This window comes from Populus euphratica, unplaced genomic scaffold (assembly GCF_000495115.2).
Source record: "Populus euphratica unplaced genomic scaffold, PopEup_1.0 scaffold2.1, whole genome shotgun sequence".
NCBI lineage: Eukaryota > Viridiplantae > Streptophyta > Magnoliopsida > Malpighiales > Salicaceae > Populus > Populus euphratica.
Window position 1 is genome coordinate 7,211,906 of NW_011499846.1, and position 18,671 is coordinate 7,230,576.

At 31.9% G+C, this 18,671-nt stretch overlaps 1 protein-coding gene across 1 annotated transcript; it reads right to left on the reverse strand.

Annotated features, from left to right (window-relative positions):
* Positions 1 to 13,105: 13,105 nt before the first annotated feature.
* On the reverse strand, positions 13,106 to 17,559 carry LOC105136861 (boron transporter 1). Its single transcript, XM_011042361.1, has 12 exons — positions 16,929 to 17,559; positions 16,680 to 16,762; positions 16,269 to 16,461; positions 15,982 to 16,120; positions 15,704 to 15,869; positions 15,391 to 15,557; positions 15,123 to 15,296; positions 14,935 to 15,030; positions 14,608 to 14,742; positions 14,147 to 14,466; positions 13,790 to 14,057; positions 13,106 to 13,674 (listed from the first exon to the last, which is right to left on the reverse strand). The coding sequence occupies exons 1-12, from the start codon at positions 17,030 to 17,032 to the stop codon at positions 13,366 to 13,368; spliced, it is 2,154 nt and encodes a 717-aa protein (XP_011040663.1). The 5' UTR covers positions 17,033 to 17,559; the 3' UTR covers positions 13,106 to 13,365.
* Positions 17,560 to 18,671: the final 1,112 nt, after the last annotated feature.

Genomic DNA, 18,671 nt, shown 5'->3' on the forward strand with positions numbered 1-18,671 from the left:
TTAAGTCTTTGTTTAATTTGCTGGAGTTTTCTGCTATGTATAATTTGCTCGCATGAACACTTGGGTTATTCAACTTGTTTCCATAGGCTGTGCCTGGATGTTTTTCAAATAAAAAAGGGCAGTCTCGGAGATAAAAAGAGAAACATGCTGTGAGCAATTTCTTCTATAATTGATTGCTTGTGACCCTGGAGTGAATCACAAGCTTGCTCTTGTTAGTTAATCACGAGATAGAGGATACTTGCTATGTTAAAGTTTTTAAAGAAACCATAAAAATATAAGATTCAAATTATTGACTTGACTAGGTTGAATAAATCTAGTTACTTTAATAATATAATTTAAAAAAATATCATATATATCATAAAGAAAAAAAAGTAATTAATAATAAAAAATAATTTGTCAGCAACTATATATACCACCAAAGAAAAAAACAATAATTAATAATAAAAAATAATTTGTCAGCATCATACTCAAAAGAAAAAGTAAGAAAAGCTCACTAAAAAACTATTATCTTTCCATTATGAACACTACTAAACCACTTGAAATAGCTTATCATGATATTTTAAATACTATATTGAAAAATTCCATGATAACACCAAAAAACATTATATGTTAACGCAACTACCCAAAAAAGCAAACTAAAAAAACTATATCATGAGAAGAGCATCTTATGTTTATATCAAATCAATTAATTTAATTTAATAAAAAAATTCTATAAAAAAATTAAATTTAATAGAGAACAACAAATAAAGAGACTCAATATAACACAAATAATTATCAAAATTAGTGAAGAATCCTATAGAAAGAAAATAAAATATAACGGAGTTGAATCTCCAATTAAATAAATATTGAGAGATAAAATTAAAAAATAAAACATGAGATTTAAAAAAAGACAAGCAAACTTGAACAAATTTTCTAAACTTGGGTTAATTTTCCAAACTCCCAACTCTTGAAATATTAAACTTTAAATCAATTAAGGAGCTCAATTTCCAACAAATTTAATGTTGAAGCACGAAATCAAGAAAAAATATAAATTAAAAAAATCTCCAAGGAAATTAAAAAAAATAACAATTAAACTAATAAGGATCAAATTGGCGGAAAAAACTAATCAAGAAGAATAAAATGGCAAAAAAAAACTTTTAAAAGTCATCTCAAATAAAACAAATATCATTTTAAAAAATAAGGATTAAATTTGAAATAAAAAGATTTTTTTATTAGATTTGAAATAAAACAATCAATTTAAAATAAATCATTTAAAAAATAATAATAATCAAAGTAATATAAATCAAATGTGAAGGAATAACAAATTAAAAGGATGGTTTTCATAAAGAGAGATTATAGACTCTGGCTCTTCTTCTAACTCGAGAGTTAGACCATAGAGTTGAGCTATCTTTTTAGGGGGAGACCATGAAGCCGACATGTCTAGATATGTTGAATAAGGCTATTTAGAGAAATTTTTAAACCTATTAAATTTGAATTTGTCAGGGCTAATCATGATTTCTTATGTCTTATTCTTTCCTTAAAAGAAAATAATAATAATAATAATAATAATAAACCTTAATTGTCACACCCTTGTTTTTTAAAATAATTTTTAAGGGATAAATTCGAATTTAAAGCTTAAAATGTGACTGTATTTTTTAATATCATAATAATATTTTTTTTATAAGAAAATTCAACAATTAATTTTAAGAAAGAGCACATTTTGTAGGAGAAACTTTATGGTATTCGATGAGTAATTAATTACATCTTAGTAGTTACTCGATGGATTCATTTTTTTTTAAAAAAAATTATACAACTAGAATAAAAAAATTCTAGGTGAAGATATTTTTATTATTTTTAGTTGATTATGAATTTTTTTTTATCTTTTTATTATAAGATGAGTTTATAAAGTAACTAATAGGATATCACTAATTAAAATATTATAATTTTTTATTTTATTTTAAAGAGTAACAAGCGTGTATCATTTACTATTCTAAAATTAAGTATGGCATCCAAAGTTGCATGTATCGTATGCAATTTTTTCTTAAAATATATAATATGGATAATTTTTTAAAAACTTACATTAAATTTTAAATTTTAAAAATGAATAAATATAATCAAATAAAAATAATATTTATTTATATTTTAAAGATAATATTATAAAAATAAATAATCATTATTTTCATTAAAAAAATTATGATAAATATAATATTTATTTATATTTGAATGTTATTTTAAGTTTAAGAAATAAAAAACTAATGATGGATCGATTATACATTAACAGTATCATTTTATCTCTTTTTTTTTTTAATTATTAATTTTTTAAGTTTTTTAAATTATTTTAATATACTAATATTAAAAATAATTTTTAAAATAAAAAATAACTTTAATATATTTTTAAAAAAATCATAACCAAACTTTTAAAAGATGTTGAATGCGTTTCGAGTTTCGAGTGTTCAAAATCAAAGATACGAGTCGCCAGCGGACACCGTAAAGCAAGCAAGAAATGCAAGCCACACCTTAATGCATGATGTCAGGCATCTTACCTCAGCAAAATTAACCCGGCAGCCGGTCTAGTTTGGCGATCTCTCCTTCACGTGCCTGGATTGCTTCTCTGACGTAAACTCTGCATCATCAGTACCTATTCGCCACCTTAATTACTTCTATGTCCTTAAGAGTCTTTGATTCGACCCGCCCTGTCCCCCTTTTATGGAGTGGTTTTTCACGTTGATCTGAAGTTTTCTAGAAGCACGTAATAGAGGGAAAGATGCAGTGGAGGAGTGGGGGGAGAAAAGTTAGAAGCTTTAGATAGTATTTATGAGAGAGGTATCAATTATTTTTTAAAATTTTTTATTTAAAAATATATTAAAAAAATATTTTTTATTTTAAAAAATTATTTTTAATATGAGTATATCAAAATTATAAAAAATATATAAAAAATAAATAATTTTAAGCAATTTTTTTAAAACCAATTAAATATTTTTTGAAATGCAATTTCAAAAATCCTTTAAATGATTAAGATAATAGAATATGATAGTGATTATTTTTTAAAATATTTTTTTTATTTATAAATATATTAAAAATATATTTTTTTAAAAAATATTTTTAATATCAATACATCAAAGTAAACAAAAAAACATAAAAAAATAACTATAAACAATTTTTTAAAAAAATTGTAAAATATTTTTTAAAAGCCTTTAAATTACAAAACAATTGTTAAGCGGGGTTTCATCTTTTGAATGGGAAGATTTGAATGGGAAGATTTCACATGGGACAATCAATTGAAAAGCATATTTATTTTTGTATTTTAAAAATATTTTTGAAAGAAATTGAAATTTTTTATTTTTTATTTTATTTCAAATTATTTTTTTAATATTTTTATATTATTTTAATGCGTTGATCTCAACAATAATTTTTATTTTAATATATTTTAAAATAAAAAACTATTTTAAAAAAATATCACTTAACTTGCAAACTTTATTTTAGTTAGTCCGAACAAGGATAAATTACAAGACAAGAAACCAATGGAAGATGTGGTTTCGATCTGACTCCCTCCTTAATGCCGTGTGTTGTTGAATCAACTCAATTAATCAACGCATAGTTTCAAACTTTTTCTTTCTTCGTTTTCAATGTCTCGTATAAGTTTTTTTTTTTTTTGGTACGATTTGTTTTAGAAATATACTAAAGAGTGAGGGAAGGGGGTATCCTTTCCATCAACTAGCTTGAAAATGGATGTACAAATGACACAACATATTAATTTACTAAACATTACACATCAATCCCATGATAAATGCAAACCCAGGCTGATTTGTAAATAAATCAATCTTGATTATTTTAAAAATAAATATTAGTCTCAATCTTGATTGGTTTCTTTTTTTAAATTCAAAATTCAAAATATTTTTAAATTTAAATAAATATTATTTTTATAGCAACTTGAGACTAATATTTATTTCTTTTTAAAATATTAACCTTTTAAAATAAATAAATATTATCTTCATTGTAGTTGTGCTAATAAATAATATTTTTTTATTTTTAAAACTCAAAATTTAATATAGATTTTTAAAAAATTGCCTCCTCTACATTTTTTTATTTAAAAAGGCTCGGGACACATGCGATTTAGAGTTACAATTAATACTTGCAAACTATGTTATTTTTCTAAATTAATTTTTAATTGTGTTCATTTTTAAATATTCACAGTGTCATCTAATAGAGTGCTTATAGCAAACTTATTATCTATTCTATAAGGATTTCTCTGTAATTTCCCCCACAAGTCTGCTTGCAACAAACAAATATGTGGCCCTCAAATCAAACCATACATAAACAGATAGGAAATTTAATTGTAATGTACCTATCACTATATCAGGGGCGGCTTTGGTCTCTTCTTATGTCTTGTAATACACTCATCCTTAAGTTCAAGCCCCCTGTATCATGTCACCATGAGCATGAGTATGGCCTCTATTGTTGCAGGTCCCTGATAATGTATATCTGGTTGGTTTGTCTACAGTGGCAGACTACTATTGACTTTGAACTTGTTGCTGATTCTGAATGATCTCGGACTTGTACGGATAATTTCTTAAAAAATATCCCTAACCCCATAATAATAACAACATTGATGGCCTAAATATAGGTAGTCTCACTATCTGTGCTCCCCTTGGCAAATATAACATCATCCTGGCATTGCAAAATAGTCTTTTGAGTGCCTTTTTCTCTCATTAGGTATATAATAGAGTCTACTAGAGGTATACTCTGTATCCTTTTGCCTACCGAAACCATGTTGGCCCTGTTGACCCTCTTTCAATAAGGTCTCTAGGTGTCTTAAATTTAAAAGCAAGCAATCTGTATCTCAACCCTTACCACAAACTCAGCCAATGTCTAGAACCCTACATGTTTATTCAACCTCATCATATCCCACCAAGGTTGTTTTAGAAAGTAAATGGGTGACACAATTCACTCGCAAGCACTTTGTTACTTGTATCTGATCCAGGGTATCCTCAATCGTGTGAAGCCACATGCCTGCTATCTTGGCATCTAATTTGCTAAAAAAAAAGATTAGAACCTAGTTCTCTCGTACTTTTGACAATCCGCACTAATGCACCACACTATTTATTGGCGTTATAACCATTGGTCTCGTCTACATTGTCTAAGCTAACGGGGACCAACAAGGCAAAGGCACCAAGCATTATCTCGATCACTACCTTCACTATATGAGCCATGAACTATAGATCATCATGTAATGTAGGGACTGTTGTAAGCACTGGCGCTGCAGATGGGGTACGGTTCCCTGTCTCTGTTAATTCGAGCCCTCATGTTACAACCTCTTGGTTTTTTTCAAATCAATACAACTTGAAGTCCAATAAACACCCCCAATTTAGACTGATGAGTCATCAGTGGCATATGAGAGATCACACACACACACACACACTAAATTTCTTTATATATATAACCAAAATTTTAGTAGTTTTTTTATATTTTAAATATCAAGTTATCGACTCAATAATTTTTCAACCTGCAAACAACAAACGCAATACTCATCCTGTTAAACTAGACTTTTATAACTCAACCATAATATCAACTTTCCATTTTGTTTTTGTTTTTCTTGTTCAGTTACATTATGATATTCCACACTAAGGAAAATTCATAGCATACATCATATTTTTTTTAAAAAAATGTTTAAAAATGTATATAACAAAATTATAAACTAACTTAAAAGGGACAATTTCCTTAAACTACATCATTTACAATAAATAAGTTAAACATTACAATTCTTAAATAAAAAAATATATTGCAACAAAATATTGGTTCTACTAAATACATCATTTACTTAACAAAAGACATTTATCCATGTAACTATTTCCCTGCTTATAGGTACGAGGTACCTAGAAATATATTTATATATATATATGATCAAGATTTACATTTTTTAATAAACAAATAGATTAATAATTATTTATTTATACCCATTCATATACTCCTCACATCATTTAATGGAATAACTTATCTTTAATGGAATAACGTCTTTGTCAATCCTTAATACAAGTTTTTTTAAGAAAAAACTTAAGAAAATGCAAAAAATACCTCTAGACAAACTCAATTATTTAACTTCAATTTAAGTCATCTAAATTCTACAATTTCCTATTAAACAAAATGTTTATCCCATTGAGTTAATTTTCTCTAATCTTCCCCTAACCAAGACATTATTTTTATTAATTAAGAAATAATTTTCTTAACTAGCCAATTCATCATGGCATTATTTTCATTAACCAGAAAATAATCTTTCGACTAGCCTATTTAACAAATTATTATTCTATTGATCATGAAATATTCTTTTAACTCTCTCATTTAACAAGACATCAATTTATCTTTTTATTGCATAATTTTACAGTAGAAATACATTTATATAAACTTCTAAGCATTTTTTGAAATAAACTATTAGGTTATTTCAAGGTGTAAAACATCTACCTAGTGTTTGTGCATGCAAACTAGTCCCCTGCTATTAATTACGTTCCACAACCTCTCATTTACCAATTAAATCATTATATCAATTATCATTCATTCATCATACCAATGAATTACCTTCTTTGTATAAAATTTTGGATTCTCATTTTATTCCTTTCAAGAATTCCTTATTCTAATTATGTAAAATGCTCATTTCAATTTTTTTCTTCCATTCATTTTCCACTTTCTTTATAATCAACACATATTTATATAAATTTCTCTTTTTTTAATTTAATCAATCCAATTTTTTATTTTTACAAGAGCCTAATCATATTCTTACTCATACCGTATACATTCTCCTTCCATTTCTTCATACAATCTGGAAAAAAATATTTAATTTATTTTCCTTTTAACTTCCCTCAAATTTAATTTATTTTCTAAAATTACATGAAAGGTAAAATTTGTTCCTTCAAATGTCTTCCTTGCATTCCATCTAGTTAATTAGGCAACTAATTGATTTTCCTCTAAAATTAATTTTTTTAACCAATTAAGAAATAATTAAAGATATCAAATTAGGAGAATAAACTATGTTATGAATATGAGTTTTTCATAATTGCTGAGCGAAGCCACCTTTGCAATAGTCGAATCTTGGCTTATTTTTCCATTTGGGCTTACTAATAATTTCAATTTCAATTTGATTTTGTTCTTTATTTCTATTTAGCTAATTGCATGCACCATCAACCGTTTATTTCTTTCATTTTTTCCTTTATATTTTGAATGGTGGGTATCTATGGTTATTACCAGTTACAAGTGATCCTCCATTATTTTAGATCTTCTTACCGAAGTTTGGACTTTGGTATTTTTATTGTTCAATTTAATCTCTTTTGTTCTTTAGAACATGAATTAATTAGGGTTTGGTTTTTAATATTTCTTGCCCTTTGTTAGAACTTGAAATTGCCTATTACTAAAATTTAAAGGTTTCCCAGATAATATGTTAACTTTACACTTACCTGAAGTTTTATTGATGAGCATTTTCTACCTTAACAACAATATTGAATGCCTTGTATATCTTAGTATATGTATGTGTATAAAAAGATAATTTCTATCTATGATGACAATGATGATCATGATAATAATATACGCAAGAACCATATGATAGTTTTACATATATAATTCTATAATATATGGAGTTTTTTTAGAAAAAAGGAAAAACAAATTTTTATTTTGTTTTCAACAGTTTATTCAGTTTTCTCTTTAAATGAATGATAAAGAAAAAGGATTTATTCATTTTGTTTTATGCTTTATTTTATAGGCCCATTGTTTTGGGGTTTAGGTTAGTTGGCCTAAGAAATATACAGTTTGATAACATCAAACATCAAAGATAAAGCGAAAATAAAATGAAGGTAGTGAAAAGCGAAGACAAGATGAATCTTAGCTCAAATCATTCATGGGGCCAAGTATAATTTAATCTCACAATTTTTTTCTTTATGAAACGTGATATTATACTATTTAGTTGGGGGGTTTGACAATAAGAGGCATTAAAGCCTTTGTTTGCTAATGTGTTTGAAACTTTATTTGTTAAATTTGATTTTTTTGTTTAAAATTAATTATTTATATTTTTATATTGTTTCAAAATGCTAATAAGAAAAATATTTTAAAATAAAAAACACTCCCAAGAGGAATTACAGAAAGGCCAGACCTTTTTATGAAGAGCTATAGATCTCATCGTCTCTACAACCTTTTTTTTTTTTTTTTTTTGTGACAAATCAATCAAGGCCCAAGTATACTATTCACACTATTCCAATTACCAAGTGACACATCATTTTAATTTTTGACATGTCAATAGGTAACTAGTACGACTTTGTTCAAAGGGTGTCGGTGATTTTACTAATCATTTACACAGGATCTATGCTAACTGTAGAAGTAAATGCTAAAAGTGGAATAGCATTATATTTAGCAAATAATCTTAAGTGGTGTTACAAATTTTAAATAAATGTAGTTTGAAATTGGCTTTATTAGCATATAATCCTTATCAGTGCTATCTAAAAAAAATAAAATTATAGTGGCTAAGTCATTAAGGTATTTTAAGGGTGTTATTTTTTTGTAGGGGGAAAAGATGATTGTATGTAGTTAGTAAGAAAGGAGGATCATTCCAAAACCCAATATCTCCTCTTGGATTTGCTTTTACTAGGTTAAACCGAACCTATATTGAGCTAAAAAACATGATTAGTTCTTTATTCCTGGTTTGAGTTGATTCTTTTAAACAATCCTCCTTTCTTTTTGTTATCTTTCTTGGTAGTTCATTATTGTTCATGTTGACATTATACACTACACTGACATCTATGCTTTACTTTTAACCTATACAATGTGGCAACAACTAATAAAGTTATTATAAGATGCTACATCTAAGAAGCTACTTCTATATTTTTTAAAAGCTACTCCTTAGGTTATATAAAGAAAAGCAAAGCAAGAAGGAAAAGGATCTAGAATGATCTTTCTCTCTTATTTATTACCGGCAATCATCTTTTCTCTATACAATAAAATAACACTTTTAAAACATTATAGTGACTTAACCATCAGAGTATTTTTTGCAGGTAACACTACCTAGGATTATCCGTTAAGAAAGCCTAGGTCTACCTAAATTTATTGGAAGTTTGCAAACTCATCTAAGATTAGACGTTGAGAAAGCCTAGGTCCAGCTAAATTCATCTTCAACAACCCTATGTCTATTGAGATATTTTAGTAAAAACTTGTATTGCTTTATCTTGTCAATCTAAAGTTGACGAGTCTTCTCCATAGTAAACACTCATAATTGCCCTCTTTGTGTTATCAAAATTTAATGAAGGAAGAGGATGATTCCTTACCTTAGTTGGGGAAAAAAGATATAAATCCAGAGCTACCACCAACAAATGCCATAAAACTAGAATTAACATTAGTGCTGGTATTGTCTTATCATGTATCAAGAAAATCAGCATCACTAAAAATGAGAACAAGACTTGCTTATATTGATGGTATAAGAGCTAATGGTAGAGGGTAAGGAAAAGGAATCAAATAAGGTGCACTTGAATCAATGTTCTTTCTACTCTTATTACAAAGAGCATATTCACTCGCTATAAATTCATTATAATATTCTTCCCCTTATTCATTATAGTTGGAGATTAAAATATAAATCTAGAGCTACCACCAGCAAACACCATAAAACTAGAACTAATAGCAATGCTAGTATTGCCTTGTCCTTAGAGGTGAGCAAAAAAACCGAAAAACCGATTAAACCAAGAAAACCAGAAAAAAAACCGAACCGAAAAAAAAACCGATTAAACCGATTAAAATTTTGAAAAAACCAGCCGGTTCGGTTCGGTTTTATAACCAAAAAACTGAAAAACCAAACCGAACCGAAAAAAAACCGAGCCAAAACCAAGCCAAAACCGAGCCAAACCGGAAAAACCGAGCCAAACCGATATGAACCGGTTTTGCCCCTAAAAAACCAAGCCGAACCGAAACCAGTCAGTTTGACCCGGTTTCGGTTCGGTTTCAGGTTTTTTTTTAAAAAAATTTTTTTCGGTTTGGTTACTTTTTTTTGATAAAAACCGAACCGAACTGAAAATGATCACCCCTACTTGTCCTGTATTAGGCAAATCAACATTACTAGAAATTGGAACAAGACTTGTTTGTGCTGATAGTAAGGGGCTAGGAAGAGACCTCAGAGAAGGTGTAATGTTCTTTCTACTATTTTTATGAAGAGCGTATCTACTCGTTGTCAAATATATTATAGTATTCTTCCCCTAATTCATTATAGAAGGCTTAACATCCTTTTCAACCTCCTCCTCATAATCTTTAACATTTACTTGACTCTCCTCCTTTTTCTCTTGCTCCTTATCTGATGATGATATAAAACTGCTTAAAGAAAAAAAATATTTTCGAGCTCTTCATGAGTTTCCTACACCACCTAAAACATTGCATAAAATAAACGAGAACAAGACTAGAATAGTTCAAAAAAATAAGAGATGGTTAATATTCATAGCATATAAACTTTATTTCAAAGATAACCCTTCGACTAACTAGAAGATATGATACTGGTAATTACAAAGAAGTTTTTTAAATATATTCATCTTACTAGGACTTTAAGGATAAGTTGTGTTATCTCCACCTACTATATTCCAAATTAAGGGGCACTTGTATATATTGTGTAGAGAGGTTGTCAATCTCTCATCACTAACCACTACCCACTCATATCTCTAGGGGCACTTGTATATATTGTGTAGAGAGGTTGTCAATTTTTCATTATTAACCATTACCCACTCATATCTTTAGTTATTAAATGAGAATGATTTACCTTTAAACATATTATTTAAAGGATTTTAGTTCCTTCTCCTAACAAGGGTATAAAACCATATCACATATTCATCTTGCAGATAACTTTATTAGGTTAAAAAAATTAATTTTCTAGAAGATTTCTACTAATGAAACTCCTTCTCTAATAACTTGTGGCATAAAAGCAATGATCCCAACAAAAATAGGATACCTTAACTATAAAGTATCACATTTCTCTATTAGCACCAATGATTAGAAATCGAGGGAAAACTTGGACTTTCTCAAGTAAACTTAGACTCAATGCTGCAGTGAATAATGAGATGATTTGGGCTTGGTTCGATTATGATCAAATCAACCCAATACTATTTGAAGCTAAAAAATAGGCTTGATTGTTCTTAGTTTGACCCAAACAAACCAAGCTAACGTGTTTTGCACAAATTTATATTATATTTGTCTTATATTTTTAACTCGTATTATTATCTGTCACTCATGATCACTAGTATTCTAGATATTTATGTCAGTATAATTTCCAATTTAATCTATATTATGTCAATTTTTTTAAAATTTGATTTGTTGTCACAATTAATTATTGTTATATAGTTAATTAATTGAGCGATTGTGACACGCTTTGAAAAATAGGAGATCAAGTTTTTGTTATAATCAGAAAAAAAAAATTAAAAATAAAGGATGAATGTGTGGTTTATTTCGAGTTTTTAGAGAAAAGGGAGACATCTGGAGAAAGACATAAATTTAGACCACATATTTTTGACAGCTAGTATGCATGATTTCCTCAGGTTTATTGTGGTGCATATGGCAATATTTACTCAAGACGATTCAGATGTCTCAAATGGTTGCGACTTTTCATAATTCGGTTTTCTTCCATCTCGACAAAACTCAGATGGTCAACTCCTTTCTCCAGTGGAAACTCGGAACATCTGATTTCAAGCAACTTTATTTTTGCGCAAGGAATTAAAAGTTGAGGATATACTTTGTATAATTAAGCTATTCTTTTAGGAATGTTTCTCTGAATTGTGCACTGGCAGAGATACTGAAATCATTAGAAAGGGACTTGAGCAAGGAATTAAAAGTTGAGGATATACTTATATAACCAAGCTATTCTTTTTGGAATGTTTCTCTGAATTGTGCACTGACAGAGATACTGAAATCATTAGAAAGGGACTTGAGCTCGATCGCTCGCCCATTTTTCATAATTAATGGTTGACGTGAAAAACTACAGCCCACCAAAACCTATGCTATGAAAAGCACTCAAACCCTGTTCAGCAATGTTCACTCGTGTGTGTGTGTTTTTTTCAATTTGAGGGTGTAGGACCTTACAAGTTTTAGCTAACCAGCTATCTCTTCTAGTTCTTCTATTCCCTGGCATGCTCGATGGGAAAAATTCTGTTTTAGAAGTCCCTTTATTTGTGACACTAACAGTACTTTTACTCATATCAAGTTTGTGGTCCAAACCAGTCTTCTACATGCTTCGTTTATATTGAAGCGTTGACGCTTGGGTTGGATTATTACAAGGTAATTATAATTACAGAACAGACCACACACACACCAGCAATCCCAAAAAGAAAAAGACATTAAGAGCCAGAGTCTTGGGCCACAAGCAGTTTTATGTGTCCAGCTACAGGTCCCTTCAAAATCATGATCTGGTTTGAACAAACACTAGTGCATTTCATAATTTCTTTAAAGAGAATCAAAGTCTTTCAACAATGAAATACACCAGAACCTAATTTTGTTTTTCAGTTCCAATTATTAAAGTGATATATACGATAGCAACAGAACAATGGCATCGGTAGCTTGCTTCACAAAAATGGTTTTATGATTAGCTGAATCTCATTGGCAAATTTGTAACGGCTTCATTTGCTGGCAGTCCTTGCTTGTAATAATTGGCTAGGGATGCATGAAGGCAGAAAGAGGGCTGAAATTTGATGGCATGGAACACATCAGATAAGTTTCAACTTATGTTGCTTCGATCTGCTCTTCACTTTGCCTAGAGTATCCATGTGTGACATTTGATATTTGCAGATGGCTGTGGATTCAGATATGGATATGTTTATCAGACATGCAGTGGCACCAGATATGGATATCCGAAACTGAGCAACAGAGGCTTCAAATAACTGCCGATGTATCAACCAAAATAACATCATCTGAAATTAGGTCAGGCGGTAAGACAGCCAGATATCGTGATAGTAATTTTAGGTTCAAACAGTATGCTCTCCGTTATACCGAAAAAGAACCCCCGGAAAATATTTACCGTAGAGTTTGAGGCATCAGTAGTATGGTAGGAAGTAATATCAAGATGGGATCCTTGCAGCCGAAGCAAAATAAGTAAGGCTTTATTGAATTATAAACTGGCTATTTGCAATTCTAATTAAGAACAACAAAATTTCATCATAAAGCAATGCATTGAATTACTATAGACGGAACCAATATACTTCAGTACACTTGTTACAACCAAAGCAACTATTCTATTATACAATTTTTTTCTCAGAAGGAGAAGATCAGATAGAAGGAATATTTTACACTAATTCCAACAAAAACAACACACTTAAAAATGGAAATGGGGCAAGCACAAGCCAATCTAAAGCTCCTTTCTTAATTACTGGTAGATAAGCCAAAAACAATTTGGCACTAATTTTGTTCTGAACTTGAAGGACTCTTCCCCAGTTTAGATAACTTTTGATCTCCAGTAATTGGACTGTTAGGCCCTCTTACACCAGGTTTAGGACTTTTCTCCCCTCTTAGTTCACTGACACGAGGACTATATGTGTAAGAGAGACGTGGGCTTTGATGGCTTTTAGGATTATTTGCTGGTGTTGCAGTGGAGCTTGTGATTTTAGGACTACTTATGTGCCTGAACTCTCCACGGCTTCTGGTAATAACCTCGTCCAAAATCTCTCCATCTCCTCCATAAGCGGCTTCTGCCCCCATCTCTGCCTCCTATAGACATAATGAAGAAATTATACATGTGAAGCGAAAGTGATTGCAAGATGGGTTTTTTTAGAACAATGTATGATGGGTTTTCCTGTGCGTTATGTCGGACAAGGAATCTTACTGTTGCGAGATTGAATGGCAACGCTGGTGCTTCTTCATACTCGGCTGCATCCAAGTCTTGAAGGTGTGCTCCTTTGAAAAACTTGGGAAGACAGTATTGTCTTACTGGAACCAAAAGCATGATCATCAAAGGAAACATAACACCCGCAATTGGAATCCAAGTGAGACCGAAACATATCAGCAAATAAATTGTCTGGAAAATTGTGAACATGGCAATTGTCTTGAAAGGAACTGTTTCTACAAATGTGGCATGGTAATCTTCAAGAACTCTGCGAGAAAGTTAATTTAGGCGATGAATAACAAGCAAGCATGCAAGATAAAGTGTAAGTGTAAAAGATACAGGATTTGAAGTTTTTACTTGTATCTTCTGCTTGGTGCAGTGAAGAGCAGTAATATTCTTTCCCAAAATTGGTTACCCGGCAAACTTTCAATGGCCATAAACGCAAAATAGCCCCAAAGGACTGAGGTTGGGATCATTTTGAGGAAGGGCATGGCTGCAACGCAACCTCCTACCATTGTGGCTTGAAGTATGTTACTTAGACGTTGTTCTTTAACCTCAACAGGCAATAGATCATCAATTTCCTTCTCGATGTCAAATACTGTCTCATCAACCGGGGCATCGATATGGCCTGTACATGTAGAAGCTTGGATGGTTGATTCTTTGAATTCCTTTAGACCCTGTACAAGATGTTTAACTATTCTCAATTACTTTTCGCAAAAGCAGATAATGTGACTTCATTTAGGAATTCCAAAAATGTGACCATGTTTACTTTCAAGAGAAAGCAAAATGGCCAACAGCAGCATAAGTTGCGAACATACTTGAGCGGGCTGTTGGTAGATCAAAGGAGTCTGCATTTGTTGATAGGCTTCTTGCATATTTCCATACAACTGTCCCAAGCTGGCATTCTTTCTCAGACTTCTACGTGCTGTTTGCACAAGTCTATTTCGAAGCAACTACGTAATATTTTCCATAAGCAGATTTAGTGCACAAAGTTATCACTGAGACAACAAGACTGCAAACGATTATTTGAATAACAAAAAAAAAATTTCTTCAATACTAATCGCTTTATTGAAAGAAAAAATCTTCAATACTAATCGCTTTATTGAAAGAACCTTTAGTTTTAGAGAGATTTCAGGATATATTACCTGGTACTTAAGAGTAGCCAGACTCTTTGTATGCATTGGAGATTGGGGGATGACTCCATTTGATGGAGGGATTCCAAGAAGACCACACATTAAGGTCTGACATCATAAATGTAAATATTATGAATGATCGAAAAAAATAAAGTTAGAAGGGACAATCCGAGGAGAAGGAAACACAAATATCTGCATACCAGAAACCCCAAAAGAAGCAAGTCATAATGGTAAGAAGATGGCTTTCTCAAATTGAACTCCTTCTGCTGAGCAAGTTGAGATGCTACACTATGGTCAAAATAGTAAAGCACCGCGATCATCGTAGCAGGAATGAAAGCTCCAATTATGTAGAAAATGGGAACGTTTAACATCTCCTGTCATATGGGGTTCAAAATAATCATTTTAGTAAAATATGTGGAGATAAAATTCATTGATTTCCAGATTACTATAAGACGCGACAGAACTTGCCTTAATGACAGTCCAATTCTCGTAGGCACCGGGAGTCCAGGGATTTGGGCTGAAAAGACGCCGGGGGATCCCTTTAGGAACATTTCCTGTTGGAATATACGAGACAGCTGTCCACACTAGAACCATGAGGGGGACACCGTAGTCTGCTATTAAACTTCTAAGCCAACCTGTCAGGAAAATAATTTTAAGTTTTCAAAACAAAAGAATTGAGTAATATTTAAAGTGATCAAGATTGCCGACTGATCATAATTAGTAGATAGAGTAGAAGCCCTAGGTATTTTTCTATTAGAAACCTGAATTTTGATCTACATACCACTCCCATAGCGCCATGATCTTGCCTTGCGGCTTCTTAATCCAGTGAGCAGGAGGCCAAATGATAGAACCAAAGCAAACATTCCATTAGCAAACCTCCATGAAGGTATAAACTCCATTGATTTTGGATCTTCTCGTTGTGGAATGCGAAACTCGTCCACAAGTCCCTTCACAATCAGGTCAACTGATTAGTTTAACTAGTTAAACAAAAATAGTAACAAGTAGAAATCAATCACAACAAGCCATCATAATGCAGAAAAAGCCTTGGACCACTCTTACTTTGATGGCCTGTTGCATGAAGAGCATTGCAATAAGTAGACCAAACAACTCTCCTGCTATACGGGTGAACCTATTGATAATGGAGCATGCTCCTAAGACAGCCAGTAAGAACAACAAGAGTGCAGTCCAAACACATACCCTGAAAGATCATATAACCAGGTAAATTTTGTCAAACAGAGGAAGGAGATCATCTACGACCACTAAAAAGGGGTTAAGCAGCTCACCATCCAGTCCATGCAGAGGAAGGAGATTATCTAAGACCACTAAAAAGCGGTTAAGCAGCTCACCATCCAGTCCATGCAAGAAACAAATCCCTTCCCAAATCAGCTCTCTCTTTAGCAAAGTTAAACATAAATGTATACATGATGACTGTTGGCTCTGCGACTCCCAATATCAGCAAAGGTTGACCCCCAACAATTGAGTGTATGATTCCACAAACTGCGGTGGATGCTAGGGTCTGAACTGCTGTTAGAACCCCATCTGCAAGTGCAAGATAGATTTCATGACGTGCTAAAATTTTACATAATAGTCATGTCTCTTCTTTTTCCTTTTTCCACCTTGAGATTAAGATGTTTTGATAAAACGGTAGAGTATGAGAAAAAGAATAAGCATGATTTGAGTGAAGCAACATCAGTTTTTTAAGAAAAAGAATATTCAACAGGAGATAAAATAGGTCTTCACTGAGTTCATGTCAATACCAGTATTTCTCTCCAATTGTTCACCAAATGAAATGACCGGAATAGCGGAAGCAAAGAATATATATGTGGTGGGAGCCAAAATCCTGAAAAGAACATCAAAATTTTTTGTCACCAACAATCATGTTGAAATTGACCAACAAAGAGAAGGCCTAAAATGAAAAGAATATATGTATCTGTCAACAAAATGCCAATTACTGCAAACCATGCACAGCAAGATTTTGTATGATCACTAAAGAGATGATCAGATACCTGAATCCTGATTTGAATCCACCTGTCCAGTCTTGCCTGTAACACCTTAATCTTCCCCGAAGGTCATTCTTGATTCCACGGAACGGCACAAATGTCTCCTCCATGATGTTATCCAACAAGAAGCTAACTGGTGAAAAGTAGCGCTGCACTTGAATCTCTTCCTTTTTTGAAAGCTAGGAAAAGATGACTCAAACACTCAGAAGCTAAAGCCAGAATACCCTCTAGCGACAATTTTGGGATTTTACAGGGAGGAATGGATTCATTGAGGAACTGATTAGTGGAAAAGGCTACATAACTTGAAAATAATCAATCTGGTCAACTTTTAGAAGGACTAGAGGAAAAAGAAAAGAAAAGGAAAGATGAATGCACAGGTGAGCTTGCTCTATGCTACCTGGCTTAACAAGCACAACAAAGTAAAATAATGATACGATGGGTAGCAAAGAGTTTAAGACAAAAGAGTGCCAGCGGGGAGAAGTTCGCTGTTCAGGACAGAAGTTGGCGGGTTGGTCTCCACAAACAAGAACAATACAAACCTCTGGAGACTCTTCTTGAGTTCCAATGTGTTGGCAATTGAAGGAGAGGAAGCTCCAAATATATATAGCAATAAAAGTTACCTGGAAGGGTGTGGAGGTAGATTTGGTGGAGGCAGCAATGCTTGGTCAAGATGAAATGCGAGTGAAATGAAGAGTCTCTAGCTTGGGGGGTGTCAATCCTCTATACCCTTGATCATTTCCACTTCCATTCACTCTCCCTTTTAATTGGGCCACGTCAGCTGTATGGATCCACCAGGAAGGTTCAGTTACCATTTGACGGATTTTATTTGGCCAAGAGGCAAGAAGTTTTTAATACAGGTGGTATATTTTGAAGCTTTTCATCTACAGTTGACTATCAAGGAATTTATTTCGGTTCTGAATCACGATGCCTGATTCGTGGAGTGAATTCATTATTCAGTAGACATCATGACCCTCTGATGGAGCCATATAAGCATCTTGCCCCACATTAGATGGTGGGTCTGATCTGATGCGGCAATATATCAGAAAGCAATATTAATCCGTCTTCTTTGCATCTCTGAGAGAGGAGAGGAACTTGTGTCTCACATTACAGTGCTGGCACCCTTTTTATAAACTTGAAAAGAAGAAGAAGATCAAGAGGGGGTCAACTTAACTTTTTTCTGGTTCATTCTGTACATTTATAGTCCACTGTAAGATAATGAAATGTTCTCTCGTCCAGTTTTTTTTTTTTTTAAGGAATATGGTGGAGATTTTTGGTGTTCAAGGATGACTGAATCCTGCAATTGCTGTCCTGGGATTACTCGAAATCACAAACTAATGAGCTTGCGAATATATCGAAGCCACTCCCTCCACCCTCTATTGGATGTTAAGATAAAATTAATGATGCTGCAACTTGTCCGTAAATGCCTTTCGTAACTGATAATTAAACCAGTTGACCTTTCTCTAGCTATCCAAATAAATAAATTTGATTCATTTCCATATGCTTTTGAGGGCAGATTCAACACTAGTAGGAATGACGAAAGAAGTTATCATATTCAATTGCTGCCCATGTGCTTAGAAACTGGAACAGCTCGTTCTAGCTATCTTCCTAACCGGTAGTATTCTTGAAGTTCTCTTTCCTGGCCACAATCAACCTTTCATGCCTTTCTATTCCTTTTTCTTGAAAAAGAGAGAGTTATATCCCTTTAAACTTGGAAGTTCATATTATATCATATTATACTTTATTTTTATT

Excerpts from the sequence above, each read along its gene's own strand:
- LOC105136861 (XM_011042361.1), bottom strand. The coding sequence starts at position 17,032 with ATGGAGGAGACATTTGTGCCGTTCCGTGGAATCAAGAATGACCTTCGG. Across the intron at positions 16,462-16,679 it reads ACAATTGGAGAGAAATACTG|ATGGGGTTCTAACAGCAGTT; the intron begins GTATTGACATGA and ends TTGCACTTGCAG. Across the intron at positions 15,870-15,981 it reads TCATGCAACAGGCCATCAAA|GGACTTGTGGACGAGTTTCG; the intron begins GTAAGAGTGGTC and ends CTGATTGTGAAG.